Source organism: Syngnathus scovelli, chromosome 10 (genome assembly GCF_024217435.2).
Source record: "Syngnathus scovelli strain Florida chromosome 10, RoL_Ssco_1.2, whole genome shotgun sequence".
NCBI lineage: Eukaryota > Metazoa > Chordata > Actinopteri > Syngnathiformes > Syngnathidae > Syngnathus > Syngnathus scovelli.
Window position 1 is genome coordinate 3230480 of NC_090856.1, and position 14253 is coordinate 3244732.

General features: G+C 49.1%; 2 protein-coding genes across 6 annotated transcripts; one reads left to right on the forward strand and one right to left on the reverse strand.

The window, feature by feature from the left end:
- Positions 1–119: 119 nt before the first annotated feature.
- cracd (capping protein inhibiting regulator of actin dynamics) lies at positions 120–9096 on the forward strand. Of its 4 annotated transcripts, none has more exons than XM_049764086.2 (10): positions 120–444; positions 3309–3393; positions 4269–4416; positions 4480–4612; positions 4688–4846; positions 4920–5132; positions 5216–7232; positions 7314–7504; positions 7621–7795; positions 7886–9096. In XM_049764086.2, exons 2-10 carry the CDS (start codon positions 3333–3335, stop codon positions 8044–8046), a joined length of 3258 nt encoding a protein of 1085 aa, XP_049620043.1. In that variant the 5' UTR covers positions 120–444; positions 3309–3332; the 3' UTR covers positions 8047–9096. The 4 variants fall into 4 exon arrangements, with proteins under 4 accessions (XP_049620043.1, XP_049620039.1, XP_049620041.1 ...); XM_049764084.2 differs by lacking the exon at positions 3309–3393 and adding an exon at positions 2616–2731 and having other exon boundaries at positions 321–444; XM_068652203.1 differs by lacking the exon at positions 3309–3393 and adding an exon at positions 2616–2731 and having other exon boundaries at positions 321–444; positions 4691–4846.
- Positions 9097–9229: 133 nt separating this feature from the next.
- On the reverse strand, positions 9230–13675 carry aasdh (aminoadipate-semialdehyde dehydrogenase). Of its 2 annotated transcripts, XM_049764114.2 has the most exons (12): positions 13301–13674; positions 12856–13227; positions 12590–12782; positions 12155–12500; positions 11907–12079; positions 11465–11681; positions 11290–11402; positions 10352–10871; positions 10124–10287; positions 9910–10035; positions 9700–9837; positions 9230–9624 (listed from the first exon to the last, which is right to left on the reverse strand). In XM_049764114.2, the coding sequence occupies exons 1-12, from the start codon at positions 13540–13542 to the stop codon at positions 9250–9252; spliced, it is 2979 nt and encodes a 992-aa protein (XP_049620071.1). In that variant the 5' UTR covers positions 13543–13674; the 3' UTR covers positions 9230–9249. The 2 variants fall into 2 exon arrangements, with proteins under 2 accessions (XP_049620071.1, XP_049620063.1); XM_049764106.2 differs by having other exon boundaries at positions 9700–10035; positions 13301–13675.
- Positions 13676–14253: the final 578 nt, after the last annotated feature.

A 14253-nucleotide genomic window follows, 5' to 3' on the forward strand; every position in this document is an offset into this window, starting at 1 on the left:
CGTCAGAAATTCTTTACAACCTTAACATGGTGGAGAGTAAAAGCAAAATATTCTAGAAAACGCAAAAGCTAACAGCAAAAAAAAATATGCAGTTAATATCTGACCAGCTCGAGTGGCCACCCCTAGCCATTACATAGGACCGCCCCTGTGGGAGCATAAAATAGGGCGATTGGGATTTAAAAAAAAAAAAAATCTTTATTGACCGTCTCTATCATGTACTTCTGTTTTAACAAATAAATGCATGCTTTATGTTTTCATAGTGACTTCCTCCTTTCCTTTTTTCTGCCTCCCTAGTGTGCCTCACCACACCCTCCTCCTCCTCCTTCAGGCGCGTGCAGCGGTGCGTGTGCATGCTTCTCGCTGTCTGTTACGCGCATCCTCCTCATCCTCAGCGGCAACAAAAGCGTCGAAGACACAACGGGAAGAAAGCACCGAGCGATCGCCGTGAGTCTTCTCGCTTTCTAACCGTCGTGTGATGACCTTGTCACCGCATCCCCACACCTCCATCCATCCTTCCACCCCTCCATTCATCCTCCCTTCTGACGCGGGCACGCGCAACGTGCGTCAAAACGTGGAATTTTGGACGCGTGAACGCCCTTGTTCGCGGGCCTAATTGCCGAACGGCTTTGTGTACGCGAATGAACGCTTGTTATGCCAAACATCCAGACAAACGGCTATTTAATTACAAACAACCCAACCCAAAATTGTGCTGATGTGCAATCCACGCGTGACCCGTCGCGATCAATTTGCCATTTAAAATCTTCCCCGATGGATCCACGCCTTTATTTTTTTTTTTAATTAATGACGTCTGTTTGTCCAAAAGACAATGCATCATTTTGGAGATATGGAGGTTCGGAAGGCCGATGGTTGCACCCCCCCTCACACACACACACTCCCACACCCACCCCTGCTGAAAACGCATTTGTTTTTTTATTGTGTGTTATTAATAACCGAAGCTTCATTACTGTCATGTGGTGTCAGGATGACATTATGACAAGCTCCCATTTGAATTTATAGAGCTCTCATAGACAAACTGTATATTCATCTTCCACAGTTATCATTGAGTTATTTTAAACCCAGCACGGATTGTTTTGCTATGAAGCCCAAGAGCAAATGTTTGTACGTGTGCTTGTGTTGCAGTATTGCACAGCCGATGCAGGTTGTCGGAATCCTGCAGGTACAGATGCCTGAGCACAAGGCGGGGGTGGGGAGGGGGGACTATACGGGGCGAGTGGGAGCGTTTCGTCAGGCTGTTGTGTAATTATAAAAACAAATGTAGCCGCAAGTAGAAGAACGGGCTTTGAAATAGTTGTTAAATGTTGACATTTCATTATGTGGTGGGAAATAACATCAGGTTCAAGGATTTGGTCAACATGCATAGGTCCAGTTGTGTGAAAAAGTAAAATCAATTTGCTTTGGATGTCACTCAAGTAGTTGTCACTTCTTAATTGCCAATTATCTCAAAGCTACAATGTGAGGAAACGAAGTAAGATTGCGCTTCCAGATGTGTAAATGACTTAACTGCGGTGAGCCACATCATCAAATAGCTCCCCCTCCTGTTCACACAACCGACGGCTTTGTGCGCGTGGGTCTATGCCCAAGGATGAATGGCCTTCTGTTCAACCACACTATGCCTTTCCAGCTGCCGGACAAAGTGTCACTTTGTGCCTCCTCCTTACACAGCATCGCTATCGGAACACGCACAAAGACGTAGATCAGCTGACCAGCTGCGTTATAAAGTCGCAATGTGCACTGACCCCGCCGCGCACTCCAAAGTTATTATAAAGTTGAGAAATGAAAAATGTTTAGTTAAAAAAAAATATTAAAATGAAAGTGATTACTCCTCAAAAAGTACTCCAGACTAAATAAGAAAATGCATTAAAATCAAAACTAATTGAAAGTAACTAATGAAAGTTAAAGAGAAATAAAAACACAAACAGACGGACCGACGGACAGACACCCAAGCAAACGTCAGTGCACGCGACACCTGACTCCAGGTGATGCCCCAGTTGCGCAGTGACAGCAGGCAGGTGGAACAGACCCACGACACACAGAGTTGCACGGTAAGACTGCCGTTAAAAAACAAAAATAGACAAAAACAAAACGTATCAAGACCCCCTTACGAGCTCTTTGTATCTTCTGTCTGCGTTTGTTTATTTTTGCTTCCATAATGTGTTCCGTGCACGCTCCGGCGCTCCGCTTAATCGCCGAGTGGAAAATCTCATGTCATGCGATACGCGGCGACGCGCTGTCCCCCAAAAATTTACAATATTATTCCTACTCAATACATAATGACGTAGGAGTTTGCGATTATTGGATGACAAGTGCTTCTTCTTATGATTGAAAAACTGTTTTTATTGTATTTGAAAGGAGTTTAAAGTGTGTGGAAGGGTAAAAACTATTTTTTTTAAATAATAAGACTTTCACTTGTTGCGGGTGTTTCTGGAATGTATCCCTCGTTATGATTATTTTTATTTGTCGCTTGGCCCCGCCCCCTCCATGCCCCGCCCCCCTCCACGCCACCATCATATTCCATGTAAACCGTGATACTAACTTAAAGGAAACCTGCTGATTTTTTTTGTGTTTCTTGTGACCGTTTCCTCCTTCCAACTAAGCCGCCGCAGAGGCCTCCGTCGCGTCCGCCTCAAAGTTTGCAAAACGAGCCCGTCCATGTTCCCTAAGGTTTTACTGCAGTGGTGCGCGGCGCTGTCGAACTGCGCGGCTCAACTAGGTAAAACTGTGACATCCGTCTGGCAAGAAAAAAAAAAAAAAAAAAAAAAAAAAAAACCGCAACACTGCTTTTTTGCTGCTGGCTGTAGTCACCGGTGCCAAGCTTTGCGATGCTTTTGCGTCCGGCATTCATGGCCGCGCTTTCTTCCATCTCATCGCCACTAGGGGCGTATTTTTTTATGAAGGTAGATTGGGGTCAAAAGGTTTGTACTTGAAAAAAAAAAAAAAAACTTTTGACCCCAATCTACCTCCATAGTTTTTGTTTTGCTGCTGGGATGGAAGACCAATTGTCACTTCCCATGCATCTGAAAAGTGCTTCTGCTTCACGTTTTTCCATTTTTGTTTTGGAATATGGCGGTTTTGCCCCACTATATCTATTTTTCCCCCCAAAATCTGTAAAAAAAAAAATATATATATTTTATAGTGCAGTGAACCCAGGTTATTACGGGGGGATACATTCCAGATTGAGGTGACTGTATAAAAAGCAATTAAACGTATTTATGTGGACCAATGATCCAGTTGGATGTACCTCACCCATCTGCAGTTAAGTAAATTCCCACGCTTCCTTCATCCCATAGTAGCCAAGGTGCTGCGGTGCAACCATGGCGACGGGCGCCACGGAAACCGAGCCCGGCATGCTTATAGAGCGATCCAAAGGCACAGGTAAAAAAAAAAAAGGAACCAAAACCTTAAAGAGACAATGTTTTTTTTTTTTTGCTTCTCTGTCTCTTTAAGAGCTGCATGGTGTGTGTTGAAGCTGGACTTGAGCTGCTTGTGCTGGTTTTGAATCTTGGAGGGAGAAAAGAAAAAGCCTCCTGCTGTTTTCCCGCCGTCCTCCCTCGGGCTAGCTTAGCCTCCACCTGATCGGCTGCGTCGGATGTCCATCTGGCGTGAGGAACCAGCAGGAGGCTCCGGGGGGGTGGGGGGGGGGGGGCTTGAACACGAGCGAGCAGAGTAGCTGGTCCTTTCTCGTTTCACGCATGAGTGTGTGAGCGTGCCCATGGCGGTGCATTAAGGTCTTTGTTTCCTGGGCCAGAGAGAAAAAGGCAGAAGTACGAAGCCGTATTATTAAATTATTAAATTGTGTGACCCAATATTTACAATTAGTCCCTAAAATAGCAATCACATTAGTTGATGATGAATTTATACAAAATTAAATCTATATTCATTGCTGACTTTCTAAACGGAAGAAGGAAACCCTGTACTCTATCGAAGCATCTATAAAATAACGATTTCATGACTTATTAACAAATTTTATGGTTCCGGCTGGAGCTTTACCCCCAAACGATGGTAATATGACGCTGATTTAGCATTTGATAAGAGATTCACTGCTTTGCCCGGCCTACTTTTTCTCCATGGGTTTTTCTTTTCCCCACTATGAGCCAACTCTATCTGCTTTCTTGTCATCCGTCTGTCAATCATTCAAAACCACACGTTCACCACAACCCCGCCTCCCTTGCTCATTATCTAACAGAAGATATATATATATATATAAAAAAATGATATCATGCTCTTATCTCGTGACTTTTTCTCGGCAGAGAAGCGAAGGCGGCAGGGGAAGTTCCAACCTTTCAAGCGCCTCTTTGGGAAGAAGAAGCAGAAGAGGGAGGCCCAGGGGGGCTTTGATGGGGCGCAGGTGTGCAATGGAGTTGTGTCCGACGACGAGAATGCCAGTCAAAGTCTAAGGTCCGTGGATCTGTTTCCTGAAAATCGAAAGTGTTGATGGAGCATTAACAAAGCTGTCCGTAGGGAGCTGCAACCCGTCGGATCTCGAGCCCTCTCGCACGATAGCATCTTCATCCCGGAGGAGTCGGCCAAGCAGGCCGGCCTGGATCACGCCATGTCCCAGGAAAACGTTTCGGACAAAGTGAAAAATCTGCAGGTGAGTTGACAAATAGCAAAGAGATGAGAGGAGCACAAAAAAAACCCACGCTATTCCATTTCTCTTCATACTCAGAAGCAGATCGCGCAGACTATCAAGTTCGGCCAGAGGCCTCCTTCTCTGAGGAGAAGCGAAGGAGATGAGGGAAGCTCCGATGAGGAGGAAGCTCCCCAGAGTCCTCTAAGGGTGACGGCCCAGGTTGAAATATCGGAGCCTGCAAAAGCGGAGCCGACGGTAATCCTGAAAACACTCCAGCTTCATTCTCACCTGGGTGATGAAGTTCTTAATAAATCTATTTACCTTCTAGGTCCAAGCGGTCCCGCAAGCAAAATCACACGGCACCCCTGTGAAGTCCCCCAGGTCCAAAAGAGTTCTCCCGCCCGGCGGTACCATCGAGTCGGTCAACCTGGACGCCGTTCCGCAGTCGGCGTCTTTCCTGGACAACACGGCCGCCAAGCATAAACTGTCCGTCAAACCCAAGAATCAGAGGATTTCACGCAGGCATCGGCGGTTCACGCAGGTAAGGAATCCGAAATTCCGAGGCCCACCTCGTAATCCTCACAACCTATAAATACTTTTGGAAATCAACCTGACTTACTCTAGGACCTCCAGGAAGTTTCCATCCCTGGCGTGGTGCAGGAAGACGCGGAAGTGGCAGGTGTCTCCACAGAGCGCCGACGCAAATCATCCACGGAAGAGTCCCTGGAAGCCCTCAAGAAGCACAAAGCGGAAGAGGATGCACTAGAAGCAAAGAGGAAGAGGGAGCTGGAGGAAGAGGAGAGACGGGAGCGGGCAGAGCAACTGAGGATCGAAGAAGAGCGTAAGCAACGGGAGAAGGAAGAAGTAGAGAGGAGGCTCCGTGAGGAAGAAGAGAGAAGGAGGAGGAACGAAGAGAAGAAGCAACGAGAGGATAAAGAGCGCAAAGAGGAGGAGGCGAAGAGAATAAGGGCGGAGCAAAGAAGGAAGGAGGAAGAGGAGGCGAGGAGGCAGTTGGAGCTGGAGGCTCAGCGACTACGTTTGGAGGAAGAAGAGAGCAAGAAGAGGAAGAAGGAAGCCGAGAAGGAGAAGATGCGGCAGATCCAAGAGAAACGCAAACTGTCGGCAGACGAAAAGGCGGACGGAGGCTCGGATCCTCAGGAGAGGAAGAGGCGAGCCGAGGAGCTTCGCTGGAAGGAGATGGAGGAGCGCCAGCGGCCTTTCTCCTTCCAAGTTTCCTCTGGAGAAAAAGAAATCCTCTTCCCGAAGGTTAACCTGACGCCTGTTACGGCAACCTCCGCCATTCACGGAACCACTGTCCATCAAAGAGAGCGGACCAAGTCCTCCTCTGAAATACCGGACTCCCCCAACCGGCAGACTTCTCCTTATGTCCCTCACACCGCCATCTTGGTGACTGGCACGCAGCTGTGTGGCACAGCAGTCAATCTGGACCAGATCAGGGACCCTGCCTGCAAGTCCCTCCTAGGTCTCGGCGAGGACCGGAAGTCCCAGGGAACGCCACCCGCCAAGACCAAGACGAAATCCCTCACCGAGTCCGTTGAGACGGACCCTGCCGGCGCAGCCGTGCTGGCTGAGTGGGCCACCATCAGGTCCAAGATATTCAAAGGTGTGGAAGAGGGCAGCGAGTACCCAGACCCGAGCAGGAGCCAGCCCCAAGTCGAAGACCAGCACGAGTTTGCCCACACGCACTTGAGGAAGGCCACGTCCGCCAGCGCAAAGTTCTCCATCACGCCTGCCAAGAACAAATTTGGAGATTCCAATAGGAATTCGGAATGTTCCACTTACAGCACGTCAGATGATAAAGCGGGAGAGGATGCCGCGTCGTCCGACGCGTCTGCTTCCGCCTCGCCGGCCGCGAGCCGAAAAACTCAGAACAGGACGAGTAAGACTGTCCGCATTGCAGAAAGAGCAGCGGACGAGTGCGTGTTTGCCAAAGACCTCCCGTCGTTCCTCGTTCCCAACTCCGGAGTCAAGTCTCGTGATCGTAGTGCCTCGGCGGAGCCCGAAAGCAGGGTGAAGGCCGAGGAACCGAGTCGGGACGGCGGGGACACATCGTCGCCGTTTGGCATCAAGCTGAGGAGGACCAACTACTCACTCCGGTTCCACAGCGAGCAGTCCATGGAGAAACGGAAGAAGCGCTACAGCGCTGGAGACAGCTTTGACGGCGTCCCCTCACCCTTGACCCCCATCGATCTGGACTCCGACGCATCCCAGGTCTTCACCGACCAATCCAGTCCGGAGTCGCCTCCGAGAGAAGCCAAGTACTCCCTCGCCTCAGCCTCCCCTGTGATCCCGAGGGCAGACTCGGGCAAATCCCCCAGCCCCACGCCGCGATGCGAAGACGACCACGTGCCCTCCAAGTCGTTGCTCTATCGCAGAACCCACACCTCGCCCAAACCTGCCGAAGGAGTTCTAACCCCTCCTGCGTCGCCGCTGCTTAAAATGAGCCACGGTGAGATGGAGGATTCGGCCGGTCGGAGTCCTCCCACGGCGGTCAGCCAGCTCCAGCGGGGCAACCAAGGCCATGGGGACGAAGAGCCCAAGGAGAAGAGGTCTTTCTTCCAGTCCATCAACATTCCCTGGAGGGACAAAGTGGACAGGAAGACCGAGCTCATCAAAAAAGGTCAGTCACCTAATCCACTAAGGTCCTGGACTTGTCTGTCCCAGATCCAAATGATCTTTTTCCTTTGTCATACCCCTGCAGAGAAACCGTCGCTTCAGAGCAGGCACTCCCTGGACAGCGCCAGAGTCCAGGAGAAGGAGACGGGCCCTCTGTGGATCACGCTGGCGTTGCAGAAGCAAAAAGGATTCCGGGAACAGCAGCAGAACCGCGAGGACCGTCGCAGCCAACGGGAAGCCAAGCTGGCCGAGAAGCAAGCCCGGGAACGAGACAGTGTGAGTTGAGTCCGAGTGTCGTTTCCGACCGCAACCAGGAGTCAGAGAGACAAGCAAACTTCCAGATAGTTCCTGTTTTGTACTGAATGGTCATCTTTCCACGCGCCGGTCTTCAGCTAGGCTTAGCGATGACAGTTAGCCCCACGGAGAGCCGAGGTGGAAGCGCCAGCATCAGTATGAGCTCTAAAGCTCAGACGCCCGAAGAACCCAAGAGACCGGACACCCTGCTGGGACGCTTCGAAAAGCGAGAGCAACTGAAGAAAGCCAACACGCTGCCCAGCTCTGTCACTGGTAGGTTCTCGATTCTTGCGTGGAATAAGAAAGACCAAAAAAAAAGTATTTTTAGTCTTGGATGAGAAAGTTTGGCTTTATTTTTGGCAGTGGAAATAGCCGACTCTACGCCGTCGCCCCCTGCTGTCAAGGAGGTGTCCAAGCGCTTCCCGGCCGTGGACTCGCCGCAGGTGTCAACCGAGCCCGCCTGGCTGGCGCTGGCCAAGCGAAAGGCTAAAGCCTGGAGTGACTGTCCTCAGATCATCAAGTAACAAAACCCCGCCATCAATCACCCTCTAACTCACCGTATCAGCGGTCCCCAAACAACCAAGCTGTGGACCGATTTTGAAAAAAAAAAAAATTAATTCATCCTCAAAATTAGAAAATACATTTTTTTTTTTAAATTAAAACAGCTTTGCATCTTCCTGACACAGTCATAAAAAAGTTATAAAAAATTATAATGACTAAAACATTGCTTCTGGTCCACGGCACTAAAAAAAAAAAAAAAATTTGGGGGCCGCTGTACTCACTCGGCAACACACACACACACCAGCTCTGCATGGAGAGACCACACGACTGCACAATGACTCCCATGACACTTGGCTGCATTGAAATATTCAAATATGATATGAAAAAGTTGCAAGCATGCAGCTCATACACAAATAACACATTTCGATCGCTTTTGTGGCCAATCACCGGGATTGTAAATACTCAGCAGCTTCCGGTGAAAGCTCGTCAGTGGGAAGATGGGGGAAAAAGTCACGAAGGGTCTCGCAAAGGGCTAGCAAGGCTGTTTCCACTGTGTTCGTGACGGAACAGAAGGGGGGGGTGGGGGTCGTGTGGGGGGGGGTTCACCCACCCACGCTCGGCTTCCGGTCACTTCCTGCTTGCTGTACAATATAGATCGGGGGTAGGCAAAGTACGGTATACATTTTTTTTTAAAATTCATTTACAAATGGGCTGGTTGCAAAATCTAGCTGTCCATTTTAAAAATGAAACGTGGCCCTTGAGTACAAAGGTTTGCCTACCTCTGATGTAGATCCTGTTTGTTGGCCATCATCATCTTCATCACTTCCTCCTCCTCGGTCAATGTTCTTCCTGCCGTAACCATGTGCAACTTATGTACTGTATGTAAGACGGAGCCTTCTGTTTCTAACCTTGCTGGTGTACGCAATGTTATGTGTAACAAAAAAAAAAAAGTTTGGTATTATTTGCACTTTTGGTGGGGGTGGGGTCTCCCCCGAAAAAAAAAAACATGAAGGGAATTGTTCAATGAAAAAAAAAAATGTTATGAAGAATTTAAATAAAGAGGTCTGAACTGATTGGCTGCTTGTTGATGCTACTTTGACAATGTTGCTAATTGGAAGACCTTTTTATGCAGTTAAAAAAAATCAACTTTTCATCATTTTAATATATTAATTGACAATATTTGAAATCCGCCATTTATTTACAAAAACAAAGCACATGAGTTGTGGCTAAATGTTTATTTGTAAACAATACACGTAATCATTTCGACACCCGACCACCAGGGAACGTCCGCGCACCACCGGGGAGGAGAAAAGTTCCCCGGGAAGCGTCCGCGAGCACAGCGCGTGTCCGTCCCGAGCGTCCAGGATGTAGACGGTACCGTCGGTGGAGGCCACGCCCACCAGCTCCCCTCGCTTCCCACCGTCAAAGACGCAGGGGCTGGCGAAAACTTTACTCTCCGTCCGGAAAGTCCAAAGCAAAGAGCCGTCGGCGGTGTTCAAGCAGTATAAGCAGCTGTCGTGTGAGCCGCACAGGAGCCTCTTGAGGTCGGAGGTGACGCACGGCGACGAGAAGACGGCCGCGTCTGTCCGGAACTGCCAAATCTGATCGGATAACGGCAAATCTCGAATTTACTGCCACGCAAATTTCAATTAAATGTAAATTGAAAGTTTTCTCACCAATGTGCCATTGTAGCTGAAGCAGAGGATGTTTCCGTCCACTGAGCCGATCGCCACACGGCCGCCGGCGCCGCCACACTTTGGCGACGAGAAGAAAGGGACCTTCCTGTCGTGCGACCACAGGACGTCGCCGTTGTCCTGACACCACAAAAAAGTGTCATATTTTTTTGACTCTCCACTGCCCAGATGGGGTTTAAAAAAAAAACTTACTGGGTGTAAACACAGCAGCTTGCCACCTAGCGTGGCAACGTACAGCTGGCGGCGGGTGACGTCCAGGTACGGCGAGGAGAAGACGGCCCCGCCCTCGCAGTGATGCCTCCAAATGCAACGCTGAGCCTGAAACAAAAATGGATACAGTGGCACCTTGAGGTTTTGCTTACATTTAACTTGTTACCCATCCTTTGGTGACTAGAGTCCAACACACCTGGAGGTCTAAGGCGTACACAAAACCATCGTGCGAGCCCACCATCATCCGGCCCGAGACGGTGTCCACAGCAGGTCGGCTCTTCACGGCGTCGCCCGTCTCAAAGACCCAGCACGTCTCCCCGGAGTCGGTGCTCAGCACGTACACGCCGGCGTCATAGCAACCTGAAGCACGCCAACATGTCACGGCATTTGTTCGGGAGCGGCGGTGAAAAGGATGAAAACCGACCTACGACCACGTAGCGTCCACACGGGGACACGGCGGCCGACGCCTCGATTCGCCCCCCGAGGACTCGCTCCCACAGCAGGCGTCCGCTGTCCAGGTCCAGCGCTTGCAGCCTGTGCGAGTGCGAGCCGATGAACACGCTGGTTCCCTTGCCGTCTTCCCGGACCAGAAGCACCGGGGAGGCGTCCACGCATCTTCCCGTGTCCGAAGACCAGTGCTCGCTGAGGTCTTCTCTCTCTGTCACCTCACCCTCTCGTTTCAAGACCTTCACAGGCCGCCTCGCTTCGCCATCCCCAGAAGGTGCTTCCGCCTCGACGCGCTCTCTTTTCCCCGGAGCAAGGAGGAGACGGAGGACGTCAGCAAAGGTCCCGTCGAGGATCGCCTCCAAAAGCTGAGGCGAGCTCACTCCGGTGGAAGCCAGAAGGTCCTCGCAGAGTCGAAGCGCCTTTAGGGAGTCTCCGCCGCCAAATAGGAAACGGGAGCCCTCGTCCAAATCGGCGTTCCCGTCGAGACCGAGGGCGGTCTGATGACAGGTCAGAAGGAATTTTAATCTTAATTTTAATCTTTCAAATTATATGTTTGGCATGAAACTGAGCCCAAGGTGGCATTGAAGGCATCATCAATATGTTGAAGGAATATTAATATGCTTTTTATCTTTAGTTCATTAATACAGTTAAAAAGAGTCAGTCAGATTTGTGTTGAGTTCATTTTTCCGCCACTAGATGGCAGTAGCAGTCCATGTTGACTATTAGTGATAGTATTTTTCTAATTAAGATAAAATTAATTGCAACATGATGTAATATATGGATCACTGCTTATTTTGTTCATTTGTAAACTCAAACTTTTACTTCTAAGTAATTATTACTAAATTGTTGTATATACATTTTATACTCAAATGTCCACTCAACTATAAATTCTGTTGGTGGAAACATTTTTCATACCTGCCATAAAGTTTGCAGAGTTTTCTTGAGTTCGGCGACATCTTTATGGGACTGACTGACATCCAAGCGTTGCCTCTCGTATAGTTTCATCAATGCTCGTATATCTGTTTTTCCTGCACACAAGAGGCTATGGAACATTCTAGCGCAGCTTAATAAATTTTTGATCCATGCTCACCGTGAGGGGTCAGAGGTAAGGCCTGGACGCACACCAGTGTGTCAGGGATAGCATAAGAGGGGAGCAGCGGGGTCAGCTGATTGAGGAGGTCCTTGCTCAGGTCCTTGGAGGATGGGGACCCGTGTTCCTGGGAGGGGCGGACGACGAAGGCGAGCAGTCGGCCGCTTTCGTGCAGACACGCGGCGCAGGACTCTACCTCAGGTAGACTCGACACCAGCTGAAATGAAAGTAATTGAGTCAACATTTGACGATTAATATTTAATACTAATAATGAATTGATCAAAACACTTGACAATTAACAAAAACATCAATCTTAATTCAATCCAAATGACAAAATAATGTATATTATACTGTGAAATTGTAATTATTTACAATAATTTGATTCTATTATTGTGAGCATTATAAATTAAATTATCTTTTTTAAAAAAATTAAAAAGCTTACTTGTTGCAGGTGGTCCAGGTTGACCCGTTTGCCGTGGCGCTTGATGCTTCTATCCTTTCGTCCGCGGTAGTACATGTGTCCCCCTCTCACGTCCACCCAGTCTCCCGTGGCCCTCATCGTCCCGGGCACTGCCGAGTCCTCGTGGTCCAGGAGGCAAACCCGCTGGTCACCGCCTACCTCCACCATTAATAACGTAAGTTCTGAGACCCCTTGGCTAGTTTTATCAAGTTTCGGTGGATGGCACTCACCTATGAAGACCTCGCCTTCGCCTTCTGTGACCACGCCACCATCTTGGCCCCTCACCTCCACCCTGGTGCCCATCAAAGGGCTCCCAAGAGGCACGGCGGAGGAAGCCGAGTCCTCGGGCTGCCGGAGCAGCGGGATCTCGTAGCAGGTAGCCCAGCAAGACACCTCGGTGATGCCGTACACATTGAACACTGCTGTGGTATTGTCTTTGTGACGCCAGGAGTTCAGCGCCGATATCGACGGGCATGCCTCGCCGCCCAGGGCCAGCACGCGCAGCGGCGAGTCGCGAGACAGCACCTCCTGTTGGAGAAGTTGCGGACCGAAACGACACAGCAAGGTGGGTGTGACCTGTGGAAAAGAAACATGAGTGGTATGATAGTCCTTTGCTTCTTTTCTAGTTCATTATGGAATAAAGAAAATGTCGAAATGCCAATGACCTGCATGAGCGTCGTCTCGTGACGGCGGAAGAGAAGCCGGCAAAGCCGCTTGGGAATTTTCTTCAGCACGGCCGGAACGACGAGGAGCCGAGCCCCGGATGACAAGGCCAGGAAAATGTCAACCACTGACGGGTCGAAGGTCAGCGGCGACGCCAGGAAGACCACGTCGACACAACTCACCGAAAACAAACGTCTGACAAAGAAAAAGGTTGACTGAGATCAATTGTAGACCAAAGTTGGAAGAAATATAACATGTTGTTCCTGACCTCAGGTGTAAAATGTTGGGAATTATGCAGTTGTGTGGCACCCGCACAATCTTGGGCAAGCCCGTCGTTCCAGATGTGTGCAACACGTACGCCAAACCTCCTCCAGCTGCTTCGGGGAGGGATGGCGGCGGTTCAGTTGTTTCTTGCACGGCGTCCATTGGTGGCTGCACCCGAACCACAGTGAGTTTGAACTTCGGCCACACCGCGTGTATTTCTACGCTCATGTGCTGGGTGAAGGCTGCCTGGAATCTCTTCAGGAGGTCGCTCTTCACAGCACAGAACCTGAGGTGACATTTGCTCATGACCCGAGAGGAGACAAGTCCTGGAGCTCCTGGATCAAGCGGCACATAGGCAGCGGGTGTCTGCAGGATCCTGCATCACCAAAATGTAGGACATAAACATTGCACCACTTGCACTTATGTTAAAACATGTTTAATGAGCTCACCCAATGATCCACACCGGTATAAAGAGATCATCGCTACAGTAGAGCCCAATTACGCCGTTGTTATCCCCACAGTGTTGTTGCAGAAGGCGGCAGAGTTCGCTGGAAAGCTCCACTAGGTCCTTGTAGAGCAATGACACCGGACCGTCCGACGAGGAACCGCTGTCAAAAGTCACCGCCACCCGCTGGGAATGATCCGAAGCAGCGGTGGCTACGAGCCCCTGCAGAGTTACGCAAGACTCCATGCTACCGCACCCCACAACAAAATATTCCCTTTTCGTGCTTATTTAATATCGGACAAGATTCAGGACTGAAGATTGTTTGGATCCACCGGCGCGATAACATTGTCGCTTTTTGATGACGTAGCATAACCGGCTTGATAATATTGTCGCTTTTTTGATGACGTAGCACGACCGGCGCGATAATATTGTCGCTTTTTTGATGACGTGGCACGTACCAACGCAACTGAAAAAAAAATTCATTCAAGTCCTATAATGCGATAATTTATGCTAGGACATGACAAATTTTGAAATAATTACACACATAAAATATTATAACTTTTATTAGCGTCTGACACGCCTCTCTGTTGTCTTCAAGTACAGCATGTTTTGAAGTTACGAGGATTCCAGTCAGGTGCACGGTTTACCGGAGGAATCCTTTACTTGGTAAGCATTCTGTTAAGACAACCGAGAATTGCTTTAAATGTTTAAATACTGACTTATATTATATATATTATTATAAAACAGAAGACGTTGCCGTCTAAAATGTTGCCATTGTAAAGGTGTTCAAATAGCGCAGCTTCAATTTGCACTTTACGTGAAAAATATGTTTTAACATTTGTGTATTACGGAAGAGGATTAGCGCCATTGAAGAAAAAAAAACGAGGTGACAATATTCTGACTTTAAAGTGAGAATTCCCACTTTAAAGTCTGAATTCTGCTACTGTTAGTTTAAAA

Coding starts and splice junctions, on each gene's coding strand:
- cracd (XM_049764082.2), top strand. CDS start 351: ATGCTTCTCGCTGTCTGTTACGCGCATCCTCCTCATCCTCAGCGGCAA. Junction 4,417..4,479: donor AATGCCAGTCAAAGTCTAAG/GTCCGTGGATCT, acceptor AGCTGTCCGTAG/GGAGCTGCAACCCGTCGGAT. Junction 7,796..7,885: donor GCTGCCCAGCTCTGTCACTG/GTAGGTTCTCGA, acceptor TATTTTTGGCAG/TGGAAATAGCCGACTCTACG.
- aasdh (XM_049764106.2), bottom strand. CDS start 13,542: ATGGAGTCTTGCGTAACTCTGCAGGGGCTCGTAGCCACCGCTGCTTCG. Junction 12,080..12,154: donor CGAAGGCGAGGTCTTCATAG/GTGAGTGCCATC, acceptor TGGTGGAGGTAG/GCGGTGACCAGCGGGTTTGC. Junction 10,288..10,351: donor TGGACGCTACGTGGTCGTAG/GTCGGTTTTCAT, acceptor GGCGTGCTTCAG/GTTGCTATGACGCCGGCGTG.